Source organism: Drosophila montana, unplaced genomic scaffold (assembly GCF_035044405.1).
Source record: "Drosophila montana isolate Dmon_TW-CO22-7 unplaced genomic scaffold, ASM3504440v1 contig_3595_1, whole genome shotgun sequence".
Lineage (NCBI taxonomy): Eukaryota > Metazoa > Arthropoda > Insecta > Diptera > Drosophilidae > Drosophila > Drosophila montana.
In genome coordinates, this window is record NW_026998479.1 from 51,107 (window position 1) to 77,554 (window position 26,448).

Consider the following 26,448-nt stretch of genomic DNA (forward strand, 5'->3'; position numbering starts at 1 on the left):
ATGTCAAAATTTGTTTTCGATAGTATGCTGCCAAAGTACCCACAGTTTCAGCCATTTATCAGTTCGCACTTAACCACAACCCCCCCAAATTCGTCATCAGCAGCAGTTGCCGCCGCCTTCGCCGCAGCAGCCGCCTCAGCATCCAGTGTCTCGTCGCCGGGAGTTCATCCGGGCAGCAGTGCCAGCAACAGCCATAGCAGCGGCCATTTGCAATCGTCCTCGCTGTCACCTAGCTCCAGTGCGTTGCAGCTCGGCAGCCAGCTTAACCAACAGCATTTGAGCCAGTCGTCTAACTCGCCCGTCTCTTCTTCTTCGCCCTCATCGACCGCGCAGCAACAACAGTCGCAGTACTCGTCCCTCTCGGCCGCTCTTCAACTCCAGCAGCAGCAGCACATCAACAAGTTAGCCGCCGCTGCAGCTGCGGTAAGCTCCCAAGGATCCGTCTCCGGTCTTGGTGGCCACCAGTCGCTGAGCCACGCCCATCAGCAGCTGTTGCTGACGCCACCTTCGGCGGGCAACTCACAGACCGGCGACAGCAGCTCTTCGCCGTCTCCTGCGGCCAGCTCTTCGTTTGCTATACCCACCAGCAAGATGTACCCTTACGTGTCAAATCATCCCACCAGCCATGGTGGCCTTTCCGGCATGCCAGGCTTTTCGGGCCTAGAAGACAAGTCCTGCAGGTGAGTTCAGTAAAATATTCATTTATTTTAAGTATTTTGACTTTAATACCGACTAACTGTTCCCGTAGGCGTTCGTAATTGGCAACTTTTTTCAAAATATCTTGCAAGCCAAAAGTATTCTTATTACAAAAGTAAATTATTGATCTAAATATTTACTCCAAATTATATAAACTGACTGACTTAAAAAAGAAAGGATGTTTCATTCGGGTAAAACCTACTGCGTTATACATATTCACATCCATTTAGCATGTTAGAGGATATGCCGCGTCCCAGGGTTTTATAAATGATCTCTAGATAATACCATGTGTCAAGGCTCTTAGTTGGTATTGTGTCTCTCTCTTTATGGTATTTTTGTTTTTGCAAATTTATGTATTAGGCAAAAGAAAACATTTTCCCATAAATTATATACATTCTTAGTAAGTATAAATAGGCATCTAAAAAATCGTCCGTCTTGAGGAACAAACGTTTTTATAAGATTATAAAAAATAGTGACTCCAAGTTTGAAACTTAGATTCTACTGTGTAACGCGCAAATCAAGTTTATTTCAAAACATCGAAACCTGTTTTCGGGTAATAAGCAAGAAACCATTTTAAGATTTGTTTTATTAATGATATCTTTGGGAAAAACGTAGACACTAATTGATATTTTAGTTCGGATAATGCATATATTTATATTTACATCACATCTTTATTGAAAAGCCAACCTTAAGAAGATCGGATCAGCGGATTCGTTTATGGCCGCGATATTTCTTACAGCAGCTATAAATTATCTACATAGTATCTCTTAGTCGCGCAGCCTAAGCTGAACCACTTGTTTTATAGGAATCCGATTTTGGATAATTTTAAAAAGTTTTCTCTTATCCTCATGAAAAAGTTTTTACTCTGACTGACTGACTTACTAGTGATTAACGCGCAATCAAAACCATCCGCAACTGTGGAAAACTGTTGTATGATACTTCTTTGTTTACGAGGGAACATTTAATTGGTGGAGACCCCTCGATATCCCCAAAAAATTGAAGGAAAAAAACACGTATTTATTTTGGGGATAATCTTGGACTTTGGTACTTACACACATTTGGATGCCATATTGATCCTTCATCAAACTTCATAGAGATCGGAAAGTAAATACCGAAGTAAATCACGAAAGCATTTCCCATAGTGTTAGGCCAAGGAAAGAAGCAGCGCAGCAAGCGTATGTGTATGTGTGGTTCTTTGCATGTTTGTGTAGAAGAAAGCCATAGTGTTTGTGACGGAAGCTCGAAACGGGGTTCAGGGAATCACTTTTCCGAACTATCCCGACTATAGCACTCATACTATTTGCATATAGTAAAAACTATTTTTAAAAGATCTATGTATAAATTACTACGTTTTTTGTAGGCGAAAGTTAATTGTTTGTTCGATTGTCTTTGTCCTCATTTCCGAAACATTACATTAAAAAACAAGTAGGATTGCTCTAGTTTGGAGTGCCCAAATAAGAAACACCTTTAACCCTGAAGATATATATATTTATGTACACACACAAACACTAACTCGATCATACTTAACCCAAGAAAATTCAATTTTGGACTTTTTATTTAACATACTTAAGCATACTTAGCAGTAATAAAAAATTTTGCTATCGCCTCGTAACCTACTCCAATGGTAACGATCGATCTAAATGAAATTTTGTTCAGTAGATATTGTTGTGCCAATAATTGAATGTCGTTAAAATTATGGGTGTAGTTTTAATTGAAATTGGACTATTTTGATTTTGCAGAAGGGGGAAGCGGTATTCAAAAATGAAATATACTTGGTCTGTGTATAAAATACGAGAAGCTAAAAATGAGTGGACTCTAGCTTAACATCTGCTAGATATGCTCAAAGAATAGGCTTTTGGGGCAAGCTATCGATTACCGTTTGACATTTCAAGTCTTTCAAGTCTTCAAGTCTCTAGGTTATGAGATCGACAGACACCCGAATTAAGAAACAAAACTTGGGATCAATGCGTTCTGTCCGTTGTAGTCCACATCCCAAATGGATTTTTAATTAGATCCTTGGAAATGAGTTTGATCCGAAAACATCACCCAACAAATTCATAGCGATAAACAGTTTTATAGATGCAGATTATATATTATTGCTATTTGGTCAGTTGTCTCAATGATTGGCCCACTTAGACACATCTAACAAGAACTGTTTAGTTTTATTTACGGTCAGGTCAAAACAACTGAAAATATTCGACACGGCCAAACCAGAACCCTCATTGGCTAACCGCAAATCCATTTTGAATATGCTCTAATTATCGACTAGCCCACTGACCATTCATCCAGTGGCTATTAGGGACCACAGTTCTCAAATAGCCGCTGGGCAAATTAGAGCAGCAATGCGGTGGTGCCTGCTAGCAATTTGTCGCAGGCCACAATATTCGCACGCACATTGACCTTCCGCTGCGGCCATTTGCATATGCTCGTAAGCAAGAGCTGGGACCTCGCCGCGGGCGTATCGTTTACTGAATTAGTGACAAATTAGACGTAACTACAGTTGTTGTACAGAAGTGGGTCCGGTAAAGTCACAGGCCACAGGCCGCTGTGTGTGGCTCATTAGCATCTGACTTGGTGACTTTTATGGCGGGATGGTGTTTCTCACACACAGGCACACGTGCATATGAATATGCTAATCGTCTATCGTTTTTTCTTTCTCTCACCTTACCAGCAGGTACACGGACACAGTGATGAACAGTTACCAGTCGATGAGCGTACCTGCGTCGGCATCCGCCAGCTTTGCCCAGTTCTATCAGCACGCGGCTGCCTCTGCGGTGTCCGCAGCCAGCGCAGGAGCCATTGGCGTGGACTCGCTGGGCAACGCTTGCACACAGCCCGCATCCGGCGTGGTACCGGGAGCTGGTGGCGCAGGACAGAGTATTGCGGATCTACCTCGCTATCCGTGGATGACGCTCACAGGTGAGTCAGTAAAGTCAGCGAGAAGTATGCCAACTGGCGTTAGTTTTTGGCTCGTTAGAAACCAATTTATTTATCACTGGCGCACGTAAAAAGTTCTATTAAATTCGGCATAAATCAACGCCACGCAGCGGGAGGGGAAGGCGAACAATTTGCCCGGGGATTCGCCCATTTAATGTATACCTTTATGGCCATTCGGGCGTATAAACAATAGATAAATGCGCTCGTTCTGAGCCAATTCAAAATTCATAATAAACACTTTGCGGGGCATTTTCAAGTCGTTCGATTCGCATAAGTCTTCCGCCAAATAAGAACTACAAAATTATTTCTTGACGGCGACAGGCGGACGGCCGGACAGAAGGACGGTTAGTCGGACGGATGGGTGAAATGACGTTGAAACTGGCAAACAGACAGACGAGTAGAGAGCTAAAAAGTGGCGGCAGTAAATAAAAATGAAAATAGTTGAAAAATGTGTTGTTTTTTTTTTGTGAAGCGACTCGTCGATTTGTAATTTAAATAGCTTCAAGGTTGCCACAAACACACACACATAAACACACATAAACACACACAAACAGCGCATACCAGCATACACATTCACATGCTTAGATGTGCCCCCGCGCATACAAAACTGGCAATCACTCAGCGTCAGATACTCGGCAAAAGATACAGATATATATTGTTTTCGTTGCCATGTGAGTGGTTGCTTTTTCATTTATTGCGGTTGTTGTCGGTGTTGGGGTTCCAATGGTGATGGCTGTGGTGGTGCTACTGATCTCTTTTTATGCGTTAAACGTAGTACAATATTCGCATGCAATTTATGTGGGTCAGTTTAATTTACGCGAACCTTGTTTTGCATCGCCTTTTTGCACAGTTGATATATTTATTTATTGCTCCGCATTTGCATCAACACGATTTTCTTTATAATGCTCGCAGTATGTTCAGTTTTTCCTCTCGGTTGCGGTTGAATGGCTTGTGAATTATGGCATTCACAATATAAATAAACATACTACCAATAAGACTGATTTATAAACTCGCTAAAACTCGCCATTTTTGATAATCACACAAATAATGAAACAGATTATCTACCAGCTGAGAATATAGGTAAAAATAGGATATCATTTGCGATTATGTATTTATAGCAACATTTACTGTATCAACTCAAAAATTCCATGGGTTAATCGGCTTCAGACAATGAAGGGAATGTTTCTTTATCTTTATATTCGTTACCTATTATATAAATAATAGGTATTGTGCATCTTTGGGTTATCTAAGAAACTTAGATTTGTTTTATACTAAAACAAACTAAAATTAAAGAAAGCAAACAGAGAATTTCGCTCTAGTATCTGAGATGTTTTTAAAATAATGTATTAAAATATATATAAATGTCCGGTTCGATACTTAAAATTCAAGTTACAGCCAATTTTCGCATCTAAATAGGTAACTTGTAGTATTCTGTATAAGAACAAGACAAATCGAGTGTTCGAAAACCCGTAGGACTGTCTGCTGCTAGAAGATAAACAGTATTTCGCACAATGAAATATTTTGCATATCTTTAGCTCACAGCACCACCACAGCATAAAATTGTCAACGAGATCATAGACGACTGCCTGCGATGAAAGTAAATATGAGCATGACGCCATTATGGCAGCCAAGTGCGCGACATATCGTCGCAGCCACACACACACACAAGCAAAGGCAACCAACATACTCATACAATAATGCAGATGCAGTTGAAAGAGAGAGCGTCAGACGGGGCAGTGCGCAGCCAGAGTCCATGTCAAGACATAGGCAACATTGCCATCCTTGCCCCGATACCGACTCTTTCTTCACTAAGCATTGGCTTTCTCTCTCTCTCCCTTTCCCTCTCCCTCTCTCTTCTTCTCTGTCTCTCGCTCTCACTTTTTTGCCAGTGCCACAGCACAGAGCACAGAGCCAGTCAGACCCGGACGCAGCAGCGGGCACGGCACCGCTTTACAGCTGAATGCTTGCCGAATGCAATTTAACTAATGAATTTTAATATTTTACGCCAAGGCGTCTGAATGAATTTTCATTTTCACATCGTTGCACCAACCAGCCAACAGACAACAACTACAATGTTGCAGCCATGTAACATAGCTTTGCTTACGGCCAGGGTGTGAGACGACTAGCTGCTGTGCCTGATTATGCTGATAAGAAAGCAAAGAGGTTAACTTTTCTTAATTATCTGGAAAAGCGATGCAAGCGCGACCCAAAATATACAGGCAGCATGTGCCAATAGGGGCGGCGGGGGCTCAAGAATATTAGAATTTCCAAGTGCATTACGTGCAGCAAAGCTAAAGAAATCGAGTAAGAGAACAAGAGCGAGAGAAAGGAAAGTCTGAAAACTGGTTACTTGAATTAATTTATGTATGCGTACATATAAATACTGGAATCACTAAGCGACAAAATAACCCATACCCTACCCTACTCGGAGCCCCTACCTTCTACGAATCTTAGCGACTTGGCGAATTTGTACATACAACATACATACAGACATGCATACATATTAGAGATTGGCTGTTTGTCCCATAAAATGCCAACAGCGACAGGGCAACTGCACTGAAATTTGTGTATTTTAATTAAAAACGCGCCAGGCTAGACGCTGAACAGCTTCATCTGCTTATTAATTAGGCGTCACGTCGTCGTCGTGGTCCACTTTGGATGGAGCCGGTTCAACTGTGCACTGGTCACTGGTCACTGGTCACTGGTTATTGGCCACTTTGTTGGTGGTCTGGACCTTGGGATAGGAATGGGAATTGCAGTGGCTTCGCTTTTTGCACACGGAGCTGACAACTAAGTTTAAAATGCTTTGATTGAGTGGCTTGCTTGAGTAAAAAGCAAAGACTTATAGAAAGAGAGGACAGATCGCTGGTGAATGTTGTGGGTTATGCAAGAAAAGTCTAAAAAACCATTGTAAATAATTATCATTGGAATGCGAAAAGGGAAAGGGAACCATGTGTGAGTGTGTGTATGTGATCCATGTGTAGTTAGATCTTCTTTATCACGCTCAAGGCTAAACGCGCAATTAGACATATGCAACCTTCACTATCTTTTTATGACATGCATTTAAAAACTCAACATTTTTCTTTTCATTTTTTACAGATTGGATGGGAAGTCCCTTTGAGCGTGTCGTTTGTGGCGATTTTAATGGTAAGTACCGCCAATAAAGCACTTAGTGAGCGAAACCCTTGAAAAAATCCATCGAATGACATTGGACAATGGGTTATATGCATAAATATGAATTATAAAGTATGGAAAACGGCTACCTCTAGCCTTTTCGATAATTTTCTTTTTTACGTCGGACCGTCCTTGAACCATGTTTACCTGCTGAGTGCCGCCGAGCGTTCCATGTGCAGCTGAACCCTTCTCGCTTCATTCGTCACAAGGCTGACTCCTGCTGACTGCGACTGTGACTTTTACAGCGACCTGTCATAAATCCTGCGCTCATTCGTTTGAGTCCTATTGCATACCTAGTGCGATCGTTTGTTTATTGAAGTCATTTTCCGGCTAACATCTTTCACACAACAATGGAAACATCCGGCAACTGGCAGGCACTTTTAAACTGTGAAAGTTGCTGGCAGGAGCACATAATCAAACAGAAATTATACTGCCAATATGTCGGGTAAGATCATAAATCACTTTGATAGACTGTTCGCCGATCTCAGCTTATTAAAATGGAGGCACCCAGGCCCCCCAAAATACCAGGCCCATGTGTGTGATGCCCATAACAATGGCCGAATCTGAATTGGGCACGTAACCAAATTCACAAATTTGAGGCGCCAAACAGTTAGCCATTAAAGAGAGTGTAATTCAATTCAATTCAACTCGACTTGGCTCGATTTGACTTTACTCAAGCAAATTTAGTTCGCTCCGATTGATCGATTTGACTGTCAGCGTGGATCGTGAGGCGTTCTCTGTTACGCCTGTAGTTGCTGTTCTTGTCGTTAAATTAATTTTACGAGCGTTTTATGATCTATTTACGATTTTACGGATGTTCCTGCGTCACGCATAATGATTGGTCACCATGGCTACCGCAACGTTTCGTCTCTGATTCTACTCTGAGCACCGAAATGATCGCTGCTTTATAAGTATACGCGATGATGGCGTTGCTTATGCTGCCCGATAATATGCAGAGAGACTTTCGGCGGCTTTTAAGCTCCCCTCAATGTGGCCCATATGGCAGCCGCTATGCAATTCGCTTTAATTACTTAGTTCAACGACATCGTCTATAAAACGCAAGTATCTTAATACAGAAGAACAGTCATCAACAAACACGAGTAGCACCAGCTCACGATCGTACACAATGGGAGTCATAAAAAGATTAACGACTGCGCCCGGCATTCGATTCGGTTTATATGTGACACGTAACAATTTTGTTGCAGCCATTGGTTCAATTAGTTGATAATTGGGCCATATAAAGCAACATAAATGTGAGAATAAATCGAGTATTAGAAATACATCAATGATTTGGTTTTGATTATAGTATTGTCCATATGCTCTGCTTCAGGCTGTTCTGTTCGGTGCTATATCTTGATAAAGTAGTTCCTTGGCTAATTGCTAAATGCGGTTATAAATTGGCTAGTACCCTTTATTAAAATGAAGTACGCAGTACGCAGTCTACTTCCTAACTGACGGTCACATTGCGCATACGCAAAGTATGCCAAACTTTATGTTCCTAGGCATGTAATTGCAAGACGAGTAATTGGCGCTGTTCAAACAAGTATGGAGCCCATGCAGTCTGCCAACTTCAGCTGGAACAGAGCAGAAATAAGTGTCGGATTTGACGGAGAACCGTGGCAGAGGCAGACAAAGCCCGGCGGCTTCTGTACGTGCCAGAGCTTTGCTTTTAGCTTCACAGATCGTTTGATATCCGAGTTGGGTTACCCTGCCCTTTATCCGATCGCCGCTGGCTTCGTTTGCTGTAAATAAATCACTGTGGGTACCATGGAAGTATTGTCGGAGTCATATGGCAATTTACAACACTAACAGCCGCTGTTTGACAAGTAATTAACTCGCTTTCATTCCAATTTGTCCACAGATGTGAGTGACTACTTCTGAGCGTGCGGTCTAAATTGCAACTTTTTTTTTGGATTTGTAATCGTGTTAGAATCTGGTTAGAAGACGGAATTCGATATATGTATATATACATTTATTTACCTAGCTCTTCTGTTGAATAGTAGGAGTTGCAAATTATTCGTCTTGTAATTAAAATTTGAAGCTTTTCCCTTTTTGCTTCTCTAATTTTGTGAGGCATAGGGTGAAAAGAAAGCGATATATAGGTCGTATCCACTTTCCATTCATTAGTAGCTCATTTAGTAATATTATTATCATGATATACCAAACATTTTAAGTGAGAAAAAACATTAAAATCGAAAATTTAAATTTTGGTAACATCGACACTATGGCCCGGATATAGCATGTAGTATTTGTATGAAAACCTTTCCGTTTTTTTCAAGATATCTTACCCATACTCGCCATTAACTATTTTCCCTGTGCTTCTTAGATACGGGCAGAACGTTATGAGCATAATGAAAAGGTTGGGTCTGCAAGGGTATTAAGTCTTGGCATGCTGAAATTTGAATCAGAAATTTATAAAAATGTTATTGTAAAGAGTTTTATAATAGAAATCTAAAAACATTCGATATACTTGATGGAAAAAATACAAAGCAACTTTTTTACATGTAACAGACCAACAAGAAAAGTCTCTGTTTAAAAGTTGTATTTATCAGTTCAAAAAATACATATGAATAGAATAGTATTTTCTTAGCATGTGTCATTAAGGAAAAGAGGTGGAGGATGGTGCTTTGTCCTTAGACATTTGTTATTAATAGAAAGAGGTGGAGGATGGGGTGGTGCTTTGTCCTTGGACCGACTGCAGGCTGGCTATATACAGGTTCAAAGATTTATATGGTTTGCCTTATCACCTTTATTACAGTATATGCATGAAAAGCGCGCTAAACAATAATATTCATTAATTTTATTAATTTAACATGCCATAATCATAACTCATGATAAGCGATCGCGTCAGGGTTGGGGGTCGCACTGAGGCGGCATTGAATGAAACTGACAATCGCAACAGTTCGATTTTTAGCCTCAATCCGTGTCGAAGTCCTAGGTTTAGTTCCAATCGCTTCACTGTCAAAGCGACCCAATCAACAGCACAATGCATTTGTTTCAATTTCAATTTCAGTTACGATTAAAATTTCGATCCAGCCATAGCGGATGTCAATGTCATTAACAGTGGGTTGAACGCGTCTGCGGATCTATAGCGTATGCATATGCATCATGCATATGCATCTGCATCTTCGCGGTGTCTGCCCGGCACAGATAAACGTCGTTTCGGGCCACGGCCTACCGACCCTAGCAACCACTTAACGCTTGCTCGTCTCTTCAGTCTTCAGTCCATCTCTGTCTCGCAATCTATCTGTCTTGCTGCCTGGTTGTCTGAGTGGGCGGGAAACGGAGAGCTGACAGGGCCATCCACAGCCACTATCCCGGGTTTGTTCGGACGCTGCAAGGGTTAATTTATGAGGCGCGATAAGCGAATTCCATTTCGTTTCGGTTTTGTTTAATTTCCGATTTTCTGTTGTTTCTTGTTTAATTTTTTTGTGGTATTTACATTTGACGTTTTCTATCTCACATTCTCGTTCTTTCTCTCTCTCTCTCTCTTTCGCTCGCATTCTTGCCTTTCGTGGGCGTGTCACAAGAAGAGGGGCGGGGTAAATGTACGACACCGTGTTATCGGCACGTTTCGTGCCGTATTTTTTTTTTCTTCTCCACGGCTACAGAAAATTTGAAATGACACGTTTGGGAGTGCGAGGCAACGGCAACGAGAACGACAACAACGGATCCCCGCACCACCCTGCGCCACCCTGCCTCACCCTGCGTCGCTCTGCGCCAGCATGAAGTTTTTACCCCGTGTGGCTGTTAATCTGCGGTTTTAATGCCCAAGTGGCGCAAATTGGCGAAAGAGTTTGAATTACATGGGGAGTGAGAGCACGGGTGCGCTGTCTGCCTGGCGGGGTAAGTGGGCAACCAGGGGTCAAAATGAAAGCCAGGCAGACAAACAGGCGGAGGCTGGCGTTCCGTCCTGCACCATTTCATGTAAATTTGCAGACGAAATCAAATTAAAAGCGCACACGTTCCACAGACAATATTACTCACTCTCTCACACACACACATACACTCTCTCTCTCTCTCTCTCTCTCTCACACACACACACTGAGACCTCATCCCCTCCCATCGCTTTTATTTCCATTTGGAGTTTATTCATTCGTTCGCACATGTCACAAATTCTCGACGCTAACTTTTGTAATTTTATTAATTTTAATTATAATTTGAATTTAGTTAAAGCCGCTGCATAGTTTTATTATTACTGGTATTTAAGCAAATTGTTGCTGTTTTTGTTGTTGCCATTTTGTATTAGGTGCAACTTTTGCTGAGTCGTTTTTCACGCCTCGCGTGTCCGACTGCATTTCCCAGCCATTTTCCGCACTCTGCGTGACGATCTCCATTCCGGTTGTGGCTTTCTCGCTGTTGTAGTTGTTGTTGGGCCTTCGTAGCAGCCAACATTAATTAGTGCAAGAAGTCGTTAATATAAATTTCATTACGAAATTATACACGCCGGTTAATGCACTCTGCAATTGTTTTAGTTGTTGTCATTAATATGAGAGATTAATTTTTATTATGTGTGTCTGAGATGCGATTGCTGCCATTATCGTTAGCGATATGAGCCATATAAAAATAAATATTTACATATATAAGAACAACTAATGGGCAATTCCACTTATAACTGTTCAGAGCAGGCGCAATATATGCCAAGCTTTTGATTATTAAAAGAAAAAACGAGAAAGAAGGGCCATTTTCGGCACGCCGAAGACTTAATACCCTTGCAGACCTAACCTTTTCATAATGCTCATAGTGCTTTGCCCGTATCTAAGAAGCACAGGAAAAGTAGTTAATGCCGAGTATGGTTAAGATATCTTGATAAACAAAAAAGTTATCCATACAATAACTTAATTTTCGACCGATCGTTCGTATGGCAGCTATATATAGTGGTGTGATGTAAATAAGATTTTACATAAATGGATGGAGCATAGTAAAACCAATAAATGCCGAGTTTGGTCAGATATCTTGAAAAACAAAAAAATTTTCCATACAACAACTTAATTTTCGACCGATCGTTCCTATGGCAGCTTCATATATGATATAGTAGTCCGATGTTGATAGGATATTGCATATACATATATAAGGAGCATAGTAAAACTAATAAATGCCGAGTTCGGTCAAGATATCTTGAAAAACAAAAATGTTTTTCATACAAGAACCTACTTTTCGACCGATCCACCTATACCCTCTGCAAGGGTATAAAAAGAATTTGAGTGAGTAGACATGTTAGCTTCTTTCCAGGCATACATATGTAAGCATATAGACATTGCATACAAAGCCTGGAGGACCCAACCAGGCTGGGCCAAACATCATCATAAAAGTGTGTGTTGTTTTTGAAACACCTAAATTCGCATGTAGCTTGCTGCGCAGGTAAAGCTCCAGACTAGGCTCTTTTGAAATCTTAATTAACTTGGGTGTTTAATTACCGATCCTTTTGAAATATGTAGGGCATAACCATGACATCCAAATGTGTGTACACACCAAATCTAGCATTAAAAATGAGTTTAGAGTGAGGTTAAAAAAATCGAGAGACGTCAGGTTTTTTTACATACATATATACGCTTCATACTTACTAGAATTAAAAAAATGGTTGAATTAAGTTACCATAAACAATGTCAATATTTAATTGATATTTAATTTAATTAATATAAACACAGATACATAACACAATACACGAAACGCTTTACATTTTCAAACTTCACTGATAATTTTTATTTTTATTTAAACATTTAATACATAGTTTGAAGTATGCTTGCTGTACTATAGCGGACTGTGAAGTATTTTATATAGGAAGGCAACAGTCATTTGTATGTGTTATTTATCTGTTTTATATTAGAGTAAAAAAATAGTATTTGTTACTAGAATAATTTGAAAGTAACACGGATTCTAAGATGTTGTTCATAACTTAAATATATTTTAAAATGTTTGATTTTCATTTAAATTAATATAGGTCAAACAAAGGTTTATTTGTTTTAATTCACAAATGCTGGAGATAACCAATTTGTTGAGATTATAGGTGATTATTAAAGTAGAGTTTCAAATTCAATTTTTGTCAATATAACTGTCGGCGTGTCTGTCTATTTCTCTGCAAAATATTTTCTTATCAAGCTATCGTCATGAAACTTTGATAGGTCTGTCTATCGGACGGATCGGACAGAAATATTCAAAATTTCCGCACATCTGCCGTGTGGCCAGCACACATATACTCATTAAAGCATTCTTGTCTTGTATATTATTGATTAATAAGGACTTTCGTATAGTTATGTAGATAAACTAACCAACCGGCTTGCGCCTATATTTTTTACTTAAATATCACTTACTGAATGTTTTATATTATGTTTATTTATTTTTTTTTAACAAGCAGTGAAGTTGAATGAAAAGAGTAGTTATTTTGGTTTATCATTAAGGAAGCATCATCCAGGAAACTGGAAGGTTATAAATAACAAGCTTATGCTTATGCATTGTTTTGGAAACCTCCCTTTAAAACTCGTTATTTTCATTGGTATAATAAATTGAGAAAATCATTTGTTAATAAAGGCGCTCAGCAACTTTTCTTTTGCCATTAATGAAGCCATTCAGATAATTTTTGACAACACTTCCAAGCATTCATACATTTTTACATGCATACATACATACATACATGTATGTACAAATATATTTTATATTCATTTTTGTAATTTGATCATGAAGCAAGGGCCTGAAGGGTTTACCCTGAAGGGGTACAACAAAAGTGTTCTGGGCTCTCCATTTAAAAATAGCCAAAACAGCTAATACCAACTATCACATTCACACACAATCTCAATTTCGTGTGTATCTGTAAATCATTAATCAAGTTTGACAGCTTTCGAACGCTGAAGAAAAGTAGAAAATGGGCGAATGAATTCAAATTTGAGCTGCATCGATGTTTGTGGTCTGCTGCCGTCATACTACCAATCCAATCTACCAGATATCAGTTTGGTAACCTTTGTGAAGATTGTATGTGTGTGTGTGTGTGTGTTGGTGTGTGGGTGACTGAGTCTCAGAAGCAGACAAGACCACACCTCAAACCCAATGCGAGACAGGGAAGCCCCGACAATATGAAGTTACGAGCATTGTGCGCTGCGGGACGGCAGCCAACGCACATTGAAATTTCTATGCGACGGCCGGAGTCCGGGAATGGATCCTGAAATGGGAGTGTGTATAAGAATGGAGGCCAAGCATGAGTTATGTACGGCTAGGTAAATATAGAACCCGCAGCAGGGCAGGGAAACGGCTGATAGAGCAACTGGGGGAAGCGTCCCCCCTCTTGGAATGGTATTTTAATACGTCATCGTTTAAAGCCGAAGTGGCACAGCCCACGCAGCTTAAGTTATGGTCGACATCTGCTCAAGTTGCTCGTTGAAATAGAAATTCGTAATTCGCTTCTTTTTTTTCCCAAATAGGAACAGCAACTCCCGTGCGTTGCGTAGGATGGGGATTGAAGAGAGTGGACTTTTTACTGCGACAATGTCGATATCGATGTCATTGTGTGCAGTGGGCCGTAAACGCATCGGGAATACTCGAGACTGCGCACTTTTCTCACTTCAAATCGGTTGGCGCAATTTATATGTGTTTTCAATAAAAGTCGATATAATGTTGCCAAGGTTCATGGAACGCACAAATAAACCTGGCAACAGCCACTGCCAGAGCAATAGCAACAACTACCCAATGAAGGCAATCAATTTCAATTCAATTTCTTCGCCTTTGCCGAAACCCAATGAGGCGTCCAATGGGCAAGACGAGGCCAATTGCAGTCTTTGTTGAACCTTTTCGTTGTATATTTGTGTATCGTTATTGTTGCCGTTCTTGTTGGTCTTCTTTTCTTCGTCTTAGCTGGTGCGACATCCAGACAAAGGCACCGAAAAGTGTTGATGACCCAGCCACACCTACAAAGACTCACAGATAGACGCACATACACACACACACACGCTGGACACCACTTCGTTGCCATCATTGAATGACAGTTGACTGTCGTGTCGATTCGCAGCGATTTTAGTCGCAACTGATGCGCAATAAACGCCTTTCTTTTGCAATTAAATTGGGGCACACCACCATCACCACCACCATCACCACCACCACCACACACACACACATTGAGTGTGCTTAAGTTGCGGTCAGTTGGCAACGCGTGGCCGGAAGCTGCGGCTACAGCAACAACACTAGTAATGACAGCTGTCAAGCACAGGCCGTCTTTGGCAAAAATCTTGCGGATTACCAATTCTAGACGCCTAATGCTATTTATCGGCCATCGTTACAAATGTTCCAGCTGCCCAAATGGAATCAGGCCTGCCTGCCTTGCCTCGCATCGTCTGTTCAAAATTAGTTCGCACTCCCCTTGGGCCGTCCAACAAATTTATCGTACCTTTCATGGGCTCGGGCGGAGAGGCCAGTCGCCCTCTCATTTTGCTTGCTTCCTTTAGCAAGGCTTTTGCTTTTTTTACTCTGTACCAAATGTAAACGGGGTATAACGATTTTATGCAACTTTATGTAACAGGCATAAGGAAATATTGCATGTTTTCTTGCTCAGTACCAAAATCCGAGTCGATCTGGCCATGTCTGTCTGCCTGAATGAACCCTTCAAGTCCAGAGAATTAAAGCAAAATACTTCAAGTTTTGAATATCTGTGCCTGTATACCATAAGCAGATCAAGATAAATATTAGTTTTCAGCTACGCTTCTTTTGGAATGTAGGTACTAGTACTAGTTTGTACATAAAAATAGGATGCCGAGCACCGAAATGGAAGAAGAAGCACAGCTATTATACAAAGTATGCAGCTTGCGGAATGCGTGCTTGATAATATTTATTTAAGAAAGTTCGAATGCTTCCCACGCCAGCTTGGAGCTGTTTAAAGGGTATCGCCTAGCTGTGCACTATGGAGTAAAGCATTTGGGCGGTGGCCCGTTTTTCCATTCTGGCTATATATATTTCACATTTACGGCGGGTATTTTGTCTATCACACCCCCGTGTTTGCAGTGCGTCCAAAAAATTGCGCTTCGTCCTCTTTTTCATCCTGTTCTTTTTCTTTTGCGAAAACACGAGGCTCGCAAGTAGATGTGGGCTTGGATGGTGCTGGGACAGCCAACCACCCACGAGATTAAAAATGCCATAAAGACAGTAAGGGTGAATGGCTCTAATGGTTGCCATTGCGCCGTTGTTTTCGCTTTTGTTGTTGTCGTTATGCGCTGTTATTCTCGCTCCCTTTCACTCCAATTTCATTTGTAACAAAACAGCGAGGTATTTATGCATGTGTGCGAGTATCTTCGTACACGCACACCCACACCCACACAAATCTCGAGAAATATACAAGGAAAGTAGCAGCTCCACCTTAAGGAAGATTAAAGATAGTAAAGAACTAGATGGAAACTATTATTTTACAATATATTCCTTGAAACTAGGCATCGATAATTGACGACAAATCTATATCCACACATATCCAATATGGTTTTTTGTATTAAGAACCAACATTTAAAAATTTATTATTGCCATCTAATGCATTTGAACAAAAACATTTGAATATGAATTTGACTCTAATCGGATGGTAAACTGAAAGTTTCATTCAACCTCTTTTCGCGATTTTTCCATACTTGCGAGTGGAATTTTTCAAAACACCTCCTTAGCGTGAACCTTCGCTACAGAAGGTATATAAAGTTCAAATTGAAGCTTTACTCACATAAGACAATCAGTTTTTACATAAAGATAATACAATTTAATATATAGTAGTGCTGTAAAATGTATATATCTAAGGATTAAAGTACGTGTCTGACGGAAAATTTTTAGATATTATTAAAATAATTTAAATAATTATTTTAAATAGAAGAGCCCAAATTCCTTTTTTCATAATGTGATATATACTCAATGGTAATTCGAGAAGTGCTGCTTTTGCTTTGGCCAAGCTTTCAACATAATTTGTATTTCCATAAACTTATACTATGTTCCCTTTGCAAATAATTTCCTGCCATATTTTTCAATAAGCCACAAAATTCATGCTATTTTATTTCCCTGAACTGGCAGTTGAATTAAGCAGCCAACTGCAAAAGGAACAGCAACAGCAACAAGAAGCAATTCCAATAATGGCGCGAAATATTTGATGAGAATATATTAATCCCCAAGGAGTGAGCACTTAATGCTTGATAATATTTGCAACAGCAGAGACTTTCCAGCGCAGGCCAAACCATGGCGATAACAATATATTTTCCAAGATTAAGCACACAATTAGCAATTTATGCTGCTACTGCTGTTGCTCTGTCTGGGATCACTTCTGAATTTGGAGTTGGTGCTGCCGTGGGGAGGGGGATATGGGTGGGGTCCAGCCAACAGCGAGGCCCACGAAAACAACATTGGCAACGCGTTGCACATAAATTGCACAAAAAGCATCCCCGACTCCAGCCTATCGTAGGCAGCTTGTGCGGCTTCGCAGAAACCACCCCTCGGGAACAAGCAACATCCACCCATCTGCCGGTCTACCCTGACGCATCCAGAACATAATGCCGCGACTCTGATTAAACTTAAATAAATTTAATAAACATAAATTATTTGCAGTGGCAGCAACCTAGCGAAGCAGTAGCTCCTGCCACCCCCTTTTTGCTAGAAAGTAAATGGCAACGCTCACCTGCCCCGCCCCCACTTCGTGCTGTCTTTGTACTCGCAGTTTGCTAAAAGCCGCACAAAGAGCGCCAGATGTAGCCCAGGAGTAGATGAGGAAGCTCTAGCCCCGTTAACCAACAGCCTTTAAGCAGCTTTTCTGTAAAAGTTTAATTAGTCCTGGCGCTGCTGGCTCGCATTTGCATTTCCATTGAACGCATGGTCCCTGGGGAAGCCATTTTGTGTCATGTATTCAAAAAAAAAAAAAAACAGTGCAAGCTGTGCTAAATACTCAAAACATCGTATCCAAGCCTATCGAAACAATGAACTAAGGGACGCCAGCAATAGGCCAGCCAGCTTGGAACCAGGGAATATTGTTGAGGCATCAAAATTTGGGCTCGCATTGTTCATTTTGTATTAGCCGAGCTGTATGTGTGTGTGTAGGGCTTGTTAAATATCTGATGTTTGTTTATATATCTTTCAACATGCCATCCGGGAAGTTCGTTTCGAAAATGCATACCAAATATAAACAAATCAGCATAAAACATACGAAGCCCGGCATAAATACATTGAGCAGTAAAAATTCCAAAAGGCAAGTGTAGACAAGCCCAAGTGATGCGAGAAACAATCAAAATTTCAGAAAACTTTTCACAAACAATGGCCAGAAAAAGAACATAGCTAATAATATATTATCATGATAACGTTACAACGTTTATTTTATACCCCAATCAACCCGCTCGAAAAAAGGATAGATAATCAAAAATGTAATTGCGAATATTCAATTTGAAGTAAAACAAACTCATCAATCTTAATCTGTCTACTTGATAGTACTCACACGTTTAATTTCGTTCTTTCTCGCTGCATTAAAAAATCTTTTTTTAAATCGTTCTTTATCGATGTGATAGAACTCATTTCCAAATGTGGTTGGAAAATAGCGATTCATAACACGGCTAGGCGGGTAACGAAAATGATTGCTAAGCATATGTTAGAAGTAAATATTTTAGTTACACAGTGAGAAATAAGCTTACGGACACCTACATATATGAGGCAAACACCCATCTTGGACCGACAATTTTTGTCAACGTCATTTTTAAAATTTTTCCGAACAATTCTCTCTAGTCCGTGCACTTTTAACCGAAAACGAACAATATATTTTTATGAATTGTGGGAAAATTTCTCTGTTAGCCGGACGCAAACACCCTAGCAGCAAATGCGAGGTACCAAATTATGGCATAACATGTACTTTAAACACCACAAATCAAGTTGGGGATTTCTTCGAATAAAGAATAGTTAGAGCATGACCTTGACGTTGATTATATGAGTCGCGATACAATAGACGTCATTGACGACATAATTTGTACAGATACCTATGTATCCACATACCTTCGTGGGTGTCCCAGTAATATTGTATTTTTGTTTTGCTTTTTTGAAAGCTGAAAACTCTTGGGCGGGTAACGACCGTCGGCTAATTATTGTATGCTGAAGACGAGATCCCCCTTAGAGGGCAAATGAGTATGGCCCGATTCATAATGGTTTGAAAGAAAATGACCGTCGAATAGAAGTGTCCGCTAGGAGAGTTTCTCTGTATTTTACTCTGTAAACTTGATCATACTATATATCTATGTGCATATGAAACCATATTTTCATCTGTTAAATACATATGATGTACTCATATAACTATTGATCAATCTAAATTTAAAAAAACCATTTTCCTTTACGGTCGGTTTCAGTACATTTTATTGTTAACCTATTAGCATTGATTTCTGATTCATTAGAAAATTGTCTTGCACATATGTTGTTGTGTTGTTGAAAACTATCGCGCAGCATTTAAGATTGTATCGAAGTAACATGGAAGCTGTTAAAAATAAAAAACCAACTGTCGAATATTATTACAGACATAAGCTCGATATAATTGTCAAAAAGCAAAAAAAATAACAACAACAATCGCCGAAAATCAATGTTGTCAACAGCAATAGACACAAGAACACTAGCCACAATGTTTCAAAGTTTATGTCAAACGTTATGTAAATTTGTTTATTTTTTAACAAAACAAAAAGTAAAGCACAGAAAATGTAAACAAAATGTTTGTTTATTCTACAATTTTGTGTCGCTTGATAAACAGGCGGCCCCGTTCATGTCACCGTCCCCACGGACACAAGTTTCAAATGCATATGCACAGATACACAAAACACTTAGATATGTGCACATACGTGGGCATATCCATACAGGTACTTTGCATATTAGTGTACGAAAATCTCATATGCATACATACATATTCGCTAACACATACAAACTACTTAAAAAGCTTTTTCTTACGGCCAGCCGGACCCGTCGGATGGGCTGCCAATTTACGTGTGCTGCGTGTGTGTATGTGTGTTTATATCTTTATTGTACGCATTGAATTGTTTTTATGATTTTAATGTCATCATAAGTTTCAGTCAGCTTTTTATTTGTGGTTGGGGCTTGTTGATACGCGCCTCTGTTTATTGAACAATTACGTTTATTATAATGAATATTTTTAATTTGTAATGTTATTGTTATAGAACGACCCATCCACATTACTGACTGCGGTTTCTTGGGACGCCTTTCCGTAAATACTCACCTCCACACTCAACCATTTGCCGCTCCGGAGACCCGTTGAGTCCCTAGTCGCACCTTTGTCTCTACTTTCTCAACACCAATGAAACTGGAATGGCGGCATCTGTTAAGGCTGCATTTGTTTATTCGATGGTCGTCCCCACCCCTCGATATATGGTGCACTGGCATTGAGGCGCTGCCCACTTACTAAATCATTTTAGATGCCCAAATGAACAATTCCAGTTTCGGATTCTGTTTAGGAACCGCCGCATGATCAATCAATTGCAGTGGCAGTTTATGGCGGACTAATTGATTTTTTAATAGTAGAAAGAAAATTGATTTTGCATGGAATTGTGCAATAAACCCGTTCGCTTGGGCTAGCATCGCAGACTTAAACTGGATTTCTAGTTACCGCTAATTAAATGCGCAGTAAATTCATTGAATTTTATCTGTACATCGGGGATGTAATTCAATCGAAGTCACGGATAAAATTAAACTAATCGAAAACGAGTTAGCAAGAAACGAAAATGTGAGAATTGCATCGAGGAAATATATTGAAACTGAACGATTTTAATATGAAAGATTTTAAATTGTCTAATTGCAATGCTTTTCCATTTATTAAACATTTATTAAACATGTTAAAATTTCTTTACAACTTTTCTCATTTATATGTTTTATATTATGTTTTTTTTTTATATGTTTTTTATTGACAAATCAATTCAAACCAAGTAAGAGTGCTCAGTGCTTGTGTCGGTAATGCCCGACTATGAGATACCCTGAACCCAGCACACTTTACCTTGTGCTTCCTTACTTTGCTCCAAATGGTCTATATGCAATTTTAGTATGGCATTCCAACTGTAAATACCAAGCGTTAATTACCATTTTTGGGAAAATGAGGAGTAATCCAAAAATCAAAGTTTTTAAGATCTGTGTACACATAGTCTAAGTACCAAATTTGGTGTATCTAGCTCTTATTAGCTCCGAGATATGGTCACAAAACAGGATTTAAATATCTATTTTATGGAAATGGTACAAGTTATCGATGATTTGAAAGACCTACGTTCAAAATTAAAAATATCTCTCATATATACGAACTTATGGCTAGACAGACGTACATGGGTCAATCCACTCAACTGTTGATGCTGATCAAGAATATATATCCTTTATGAGGACGGAGATGCCTCGTTCCGCCTGTTACATACATTGCATATAGCCTTCTTACCCATTTTCAATGTGTTCAGGGCATACCAAATTGAATAACTATTATTTATTTACTAACAATTGTATTTCAAAAGAAGCCAACGTATTTTGAACTCGTAGCTCTATATCCAAGCTTTACTGTACATTCTCAGAAAAGTTCCCTAGCTATACATTCATGGAGATCATTGACCTATTGCATATCAGAAATTTTTAGTCTGGGAATTTAGCTATCAATATTAATATGAATTTCATATTAATCTCTCTACAATAGCCCCGCTCGCCACTGAGTGTGATGGACTTGTGAGTAAAACTGCATTGAAAGCATACCGCAGAGGCCGGAGACGAAACGAGTCGACCATTGACGGCCATTAAAAAATCTGCCGTAAACTTGAATGAAAAATCAATATGTCTCGCACATTTCTGAGATAGATTTCTGGTCCTGCGCTTCTCTTTGTCTGCCGCTGCCGTTTGGCTCAAAGCGAACTCCGCTCTCAGCAATTCCGGTTTTGTTTGGCTTACTCAACTGTGCGCCGACTCACCACCGCAACGGCAACGACGACGTCGCGGTCGGCCTCCATCTGCCAGCAGCAGCAACAACAGTCGTTGCCATGACGACGCCGCCGCTTTCTTAATATGTGTGTGCGTGTGTGTATGTTAGTCTGCGCGTGTGTCTACCTGTCCGACACAGACACTACGGCAGCCATATTGGATTCCAGCACTCCTGTGCATAGAGTAGCCATCTCGCTCGCACCTGTGCGCCTCTATTGCGAGTGTCGTAAATCTGTTTTAGGGGCGCGTGTGTCCTGGGAGTCGTGATTTATGGGACGAGTTGTAGCTGCTTACTGTAGCGTGTAAATAATTTAGATTAGTTTAGCATTTGTGTGGCTTGTCTGCTACTAGCTGGGGGTTGATTAGAATTCAAGTTTCTTGGCGGTTGATAAAGTTCCTTCAGACGTGAAACTTGAATATTTTTATGGCCATTACATTCTGTGCTTCAAAATTTCACGTGCAATTAAAATAATCGAAATGATAAAATACTCGTAGAGATCGTAGATTTGATACGCAGCGCTTGTATTTCAGAATTAACTTACCGCCGCTTGCAAATTATTGGTCATAACGTTTATAAAACTCATTCTGAGGAAAGTAAAAAATGCTTGAGTGATGATTTACAACTCCAGTGGAACTCCATACAAATGCACCTTTCAAAATATTACGCAAAAATTGTCCCTTGCATTGTTGTCGGAAAATAGCAACTTGCCCAACCATAAAAAATTTGCCGCTGACATGAAAACCTTTTAAAAAAAAAATAAGGAAAATATGAAAGCAAAACGAAAGGTGCTGTCATAAAACAGCAAGCGGGAAAAGTGATCCCTGGCCTGCAATTTGCAGATAGCGAAATTTTGATTTCCGAAACATAAACACGAAGCCGATTCCCATTCGAACATTTCTATTGCCTTTTCGCTCGCTGTATCATCCACGCACCGTCGCGCAAAAAATTCGCACAGGTAGCGTGAAATATTGGTAAAAAAAAAAAATAGACAAAACAACAAAGAAAATCGAGAAAAGTGAGACAAAAATACTTGGAAAACGTTTCTCATCCCAGCGGGAGCTACTGCTGCGAAAGCTGTTTTCGTTCACCCTTTACATGCCGTGCAATCGGAATCAGAGCCCGGCCAGCCGTCAGCCGACCCCCAGGGAGCTGATGTCCTGCCGCGATTCGCCTTGCGCTGTGTGGCGCTGTCGACTGTCGGTTGGCGGTTGACGATTGACGTCAGAGCTGGCCTGGTTACAAAAATTATTTATTTTGCTCGTAATTTGCAGCAGACATTCGCAGTGCATTCACAATCACGTCCCTGTCCCTGTTCACTATTTTAGTTTATTTTGCCGTTTTCGTTCCTGTTCTCGATCGCATTACCCTTTCGCTCTTCGCCAGTAGTTTCGGCTCTCAGCGCGCAATTAAACAATTCCCAAATCAGCAGCAATGTTTTTGCTGCTCACGTTGTCTCTAATGGCTCCATAAAATTCAATGCAAATTCTCGTTCACATGTGTTGCAACCATAAGGCGAGGCGAAAATCCATTTTTGGCAGTCTGACAGCATCTTCGCAGCTTGTTAAGAGTTTTCAATAACGGAACCAGCACTGTAGCAACTTGAGCTGTGTGCGTGACAATCGTGACTAACGCGACTTTCTTTGTTCCCTTCTTGTTTGCAGGGCCCAACGGATGCCCGCGACGTCGCGGTCGCCAGACTTACACTCGCTTCCAGACGCTGGAGCTCGAAAAAGAGTTCCACTTCAACCACTATTTGACGCGGCGACGACGCATAGAGATTGCACACGCGCTCTGCCTAACAGAGCGCCAGATCAAGATCTGGTTTCAGAATCGACGCATGAAATTAAAGAAGGAGCTGCGCGCGGTCAAAGAGATCAACGAACAGGTAAGTTGTCGGAAGCATATCGAAACGATTGCGATGGAATTTTAAATAGGTCGCCAGCAATGTATCTAGATAGTCGCTTAATATGCATTTATCCTGTCTTCTTGTCATGTTCACGCTTTAGGCACGCCGCGACCGAGAGGAACAAGAGAAAATGAAGGCTCAGGAGACTATGAAATCCGCCCAGCAGAACAAGCAAGTGCAGCAGCAACAGCAGCAGCAGCAACAACAGCAGCAACAGCAGCAACAACAGCACCAGCAACAGCAACAACAACAGCAGGATCATCACTCGATCATTACACACAATCCGGGCCACTTGCACCACTCCGTTGTCGGTCAAAACGATCTCAAGCTTGGATTGGGCATGGGTGTCGGAGTAGGCGTTGGTGTCGGAGCTGGTATTGGACCAGGTCTTGGAGCTGGCCTTGGTGGCAATCTTGGAATGATGAGCGCCCTTGACAAGAACAATCACGATCTTCTCAAGGCGGTTAGTAAAGTCAACTCCTAAATGTTGCGTGGATATTCTCTCAACTATCATCATTACCGCTACTATCACTAGCATCTACTATCCACCTACCGTAATCGTCATCGTCAATGTCATCGTCGTCGTCGTCGCTTGATGCCTTGAGTTTGGCGTTTTTTCGTCTCTTCTGTGTAATACGAAAAACAAAACAAAGTTGATAACTCAAATACGTAAAGTTTTACATAGTAAATAGTCGTTTAAGTCTACATATAACGGATCAAAATACATGAACTTATAACCAAGTACATATGTATGTGCATGCATACAGTGCACAAGCCAGATCGATGACTGTGCACAGGGGGTCACAGATAATTTGTTTATGAGTTGGCAAATGGACATGTAACTGCAAAGGCTTTAATTATTTTTATATATTTAAATATTTGTATCCCCAGATTTGACTTTGTTATACATTTTGATTTTCGTATCGGTACTTCCTTAGACATTATTGCCTATTTGATAGACAGAATTGCCTAGGAGTATGAAACCAACTTGTTTCAAATAGTTTCTTGTTCTAATGCGCCTAATTCAAAGGATGTCCACCAGTTACAATAACCCCCTGTGCACAGCATAGTAATATTAATGATTCCATCGATCTAATAAAATAGCGGTAAATGATAAAGTATTGCCATCGAGAGCAAAACGCTGAATCGTAGAGGTTCCCAGACTGGCAACAATGATTGGAAATAACCATGTTAAATGAGCGATATTTTTTAGTCAAATAGTCAGATAGTCAAAAACTTCTGCAACGTGGACATTGGCCCATTGTCAATGACCAATTAGCGAGTTTAAATGTAAAATTATTTACGACTGCTGTAGGATTACATAGTATGATAAAGAAACTCGTTTAACTATGTTTATGAATATATGTATGAATTTAAAAATATAATACCCCTACTTACTTATAGAGATAAAGATTGTACGTACGTTCTGTACTCACATACTATTTATTGGAAATTTTTGTTTATGTTCTTAAGTGAAAAACTCTTCCAATGTTCTTTTTATTGTGTTGCATGTTTTGCTGTAATTTGTTGTATGCTTTTAATGCTTTTATATTTTGCTTAGACGAATTCTAAATACATTAGTTCCGTCAATGCCATATTAATATTAATTATAATACCAGTTTAATGTAAATCATGATAAACAAAAATGCAAAATGAAACAAAAAACATTGAATTACAAAATAAAAAAAAATAAAACTTAAAAAAATGCGCAAACATTTCCCCATATAATAGATTAGGTGTATTGTAATGTGTAACGAACGGTATGCAACATACCCAAAAGCATAATCATGATTTCAAATACGTAATAATAATAATAAAAACAAACAAACAAAAACAAGATAAATGTCGTTTGCCAGTGAATAAAATTAAAGTAAAAATTAAAAAAAAAAGAAAATAAAATGTAAGTTTGTAATCGGCGTTGAATGCTACGCGCTAAATATTACAAATAGTAAACTCTGAAATACGTATTAGCTTAAGGTTGCAGCAACAACAACAAAAAAATAATAATAGTAAAAAAGAAAAAAATACCCAACCAATAAATCTGAACAGGCCAAGTAAAATGAAAAAACGCGGTAAAAATCCATATACGTAGAGTTTTAACCTCCCGAAATTAAATTTACTTAGCGTAAACAGTGAGAGGAGAATTGCAAGTTGATTTAATATAATGAAGATACAAAGTAAAGGTAAAAAGTATATTTATTTATCCTACATAAAGTGAAGCAAATCTTACACACGCATATTTACAAATACAAATAAAAACGTAAATTAACGACAAATATATATTACAAATATGAACTTATATATACTATATATATATGAATATATACATATACGTGTATGTAGTACAGTTAAAATTCATTGCAGTCACTTTTAACACGTCTATCATCAGTCCAATTCTTTTTAAAATATGCTTTTGCTTTGTTTTTACCCTTATTGGTTCAAGTGATACGATATACGATAATTTCTTATAGGGTTTTGTTATGCATCCACATGAACTGCAAAACCCTTTGCCTTTTGTTTTGTTTTGAAATTTGAATGGGTTCGATTCATCTTGTTTGCCACACAATATTTATGATATTTTGGTAGTTTCAAATTGAAATATGTTTAGTTTAATGGCCTAGCAAATCTGAGCATTTTGTTTAACACACGCTTTTTACATATATTTTTGTTTGAGTTTAATGCTAAGATATTTCTGTTAGTTCTAGTTTAAGTTTAGTTGTGACAAGTTGTGTATTATATGATGATACGAAAATAATTAAAATATTTTAGAAAACTTGTTTCACTCTTTTCGCACGTCTCTGACACAACAACAACACAA

General features: G+C 39.6%; 1 protein-coding gene across 1 annotated transcript; it reads left to right on the forward strand.

Moving 5' to 3' along the window:
• abd-A (abdominal A) lies at positions 1–25,416 on the forward strand. The gene is made up of 5 exons (XM_064692410.1): positions 1–680; positions 3,368–3,615; positions 6,733–6,780; positions 23,386–23,609; positions 23,731–25,416. The coding sequence occupies exons 1-5, from the start codon at positions 1–3 to the stop codon at positions 24,112–24,114; spliced, it is 1,584 nt and encodes a 527-aa protein (XP_064548480.1). The 3' UTR covers positions 24,115–25,416.
• The last annotated feature ends 1,032 nt before the right edge of the window (positions 25,417–26,448 follow it).

Excerpts from the sequence above, each read along its gene's own strand:
- abd-A (XM_064692410.1), top strand. The coding sequence starts at position 1 with ATGTCAAAATTTGTTTTCGATAGTATGCTGCCAAAGTACCCACAGTTT. Across the intron at positions 681-3,367 it reads CTAGAAGACAAGTCCTGCAG|CAGGTACACGGACACAGTGA; the intron begins GTGAGTTCAGTA and ends TCACCTTACCAG. Across the intron at positions 6,781-23,385 it reads CGTTTGTGGCGATTTTAATG|GGCCCAACGGATGCCCGCGA; the intron begins GTAAGTACCGCC and ends TCTTGTTTGCAG.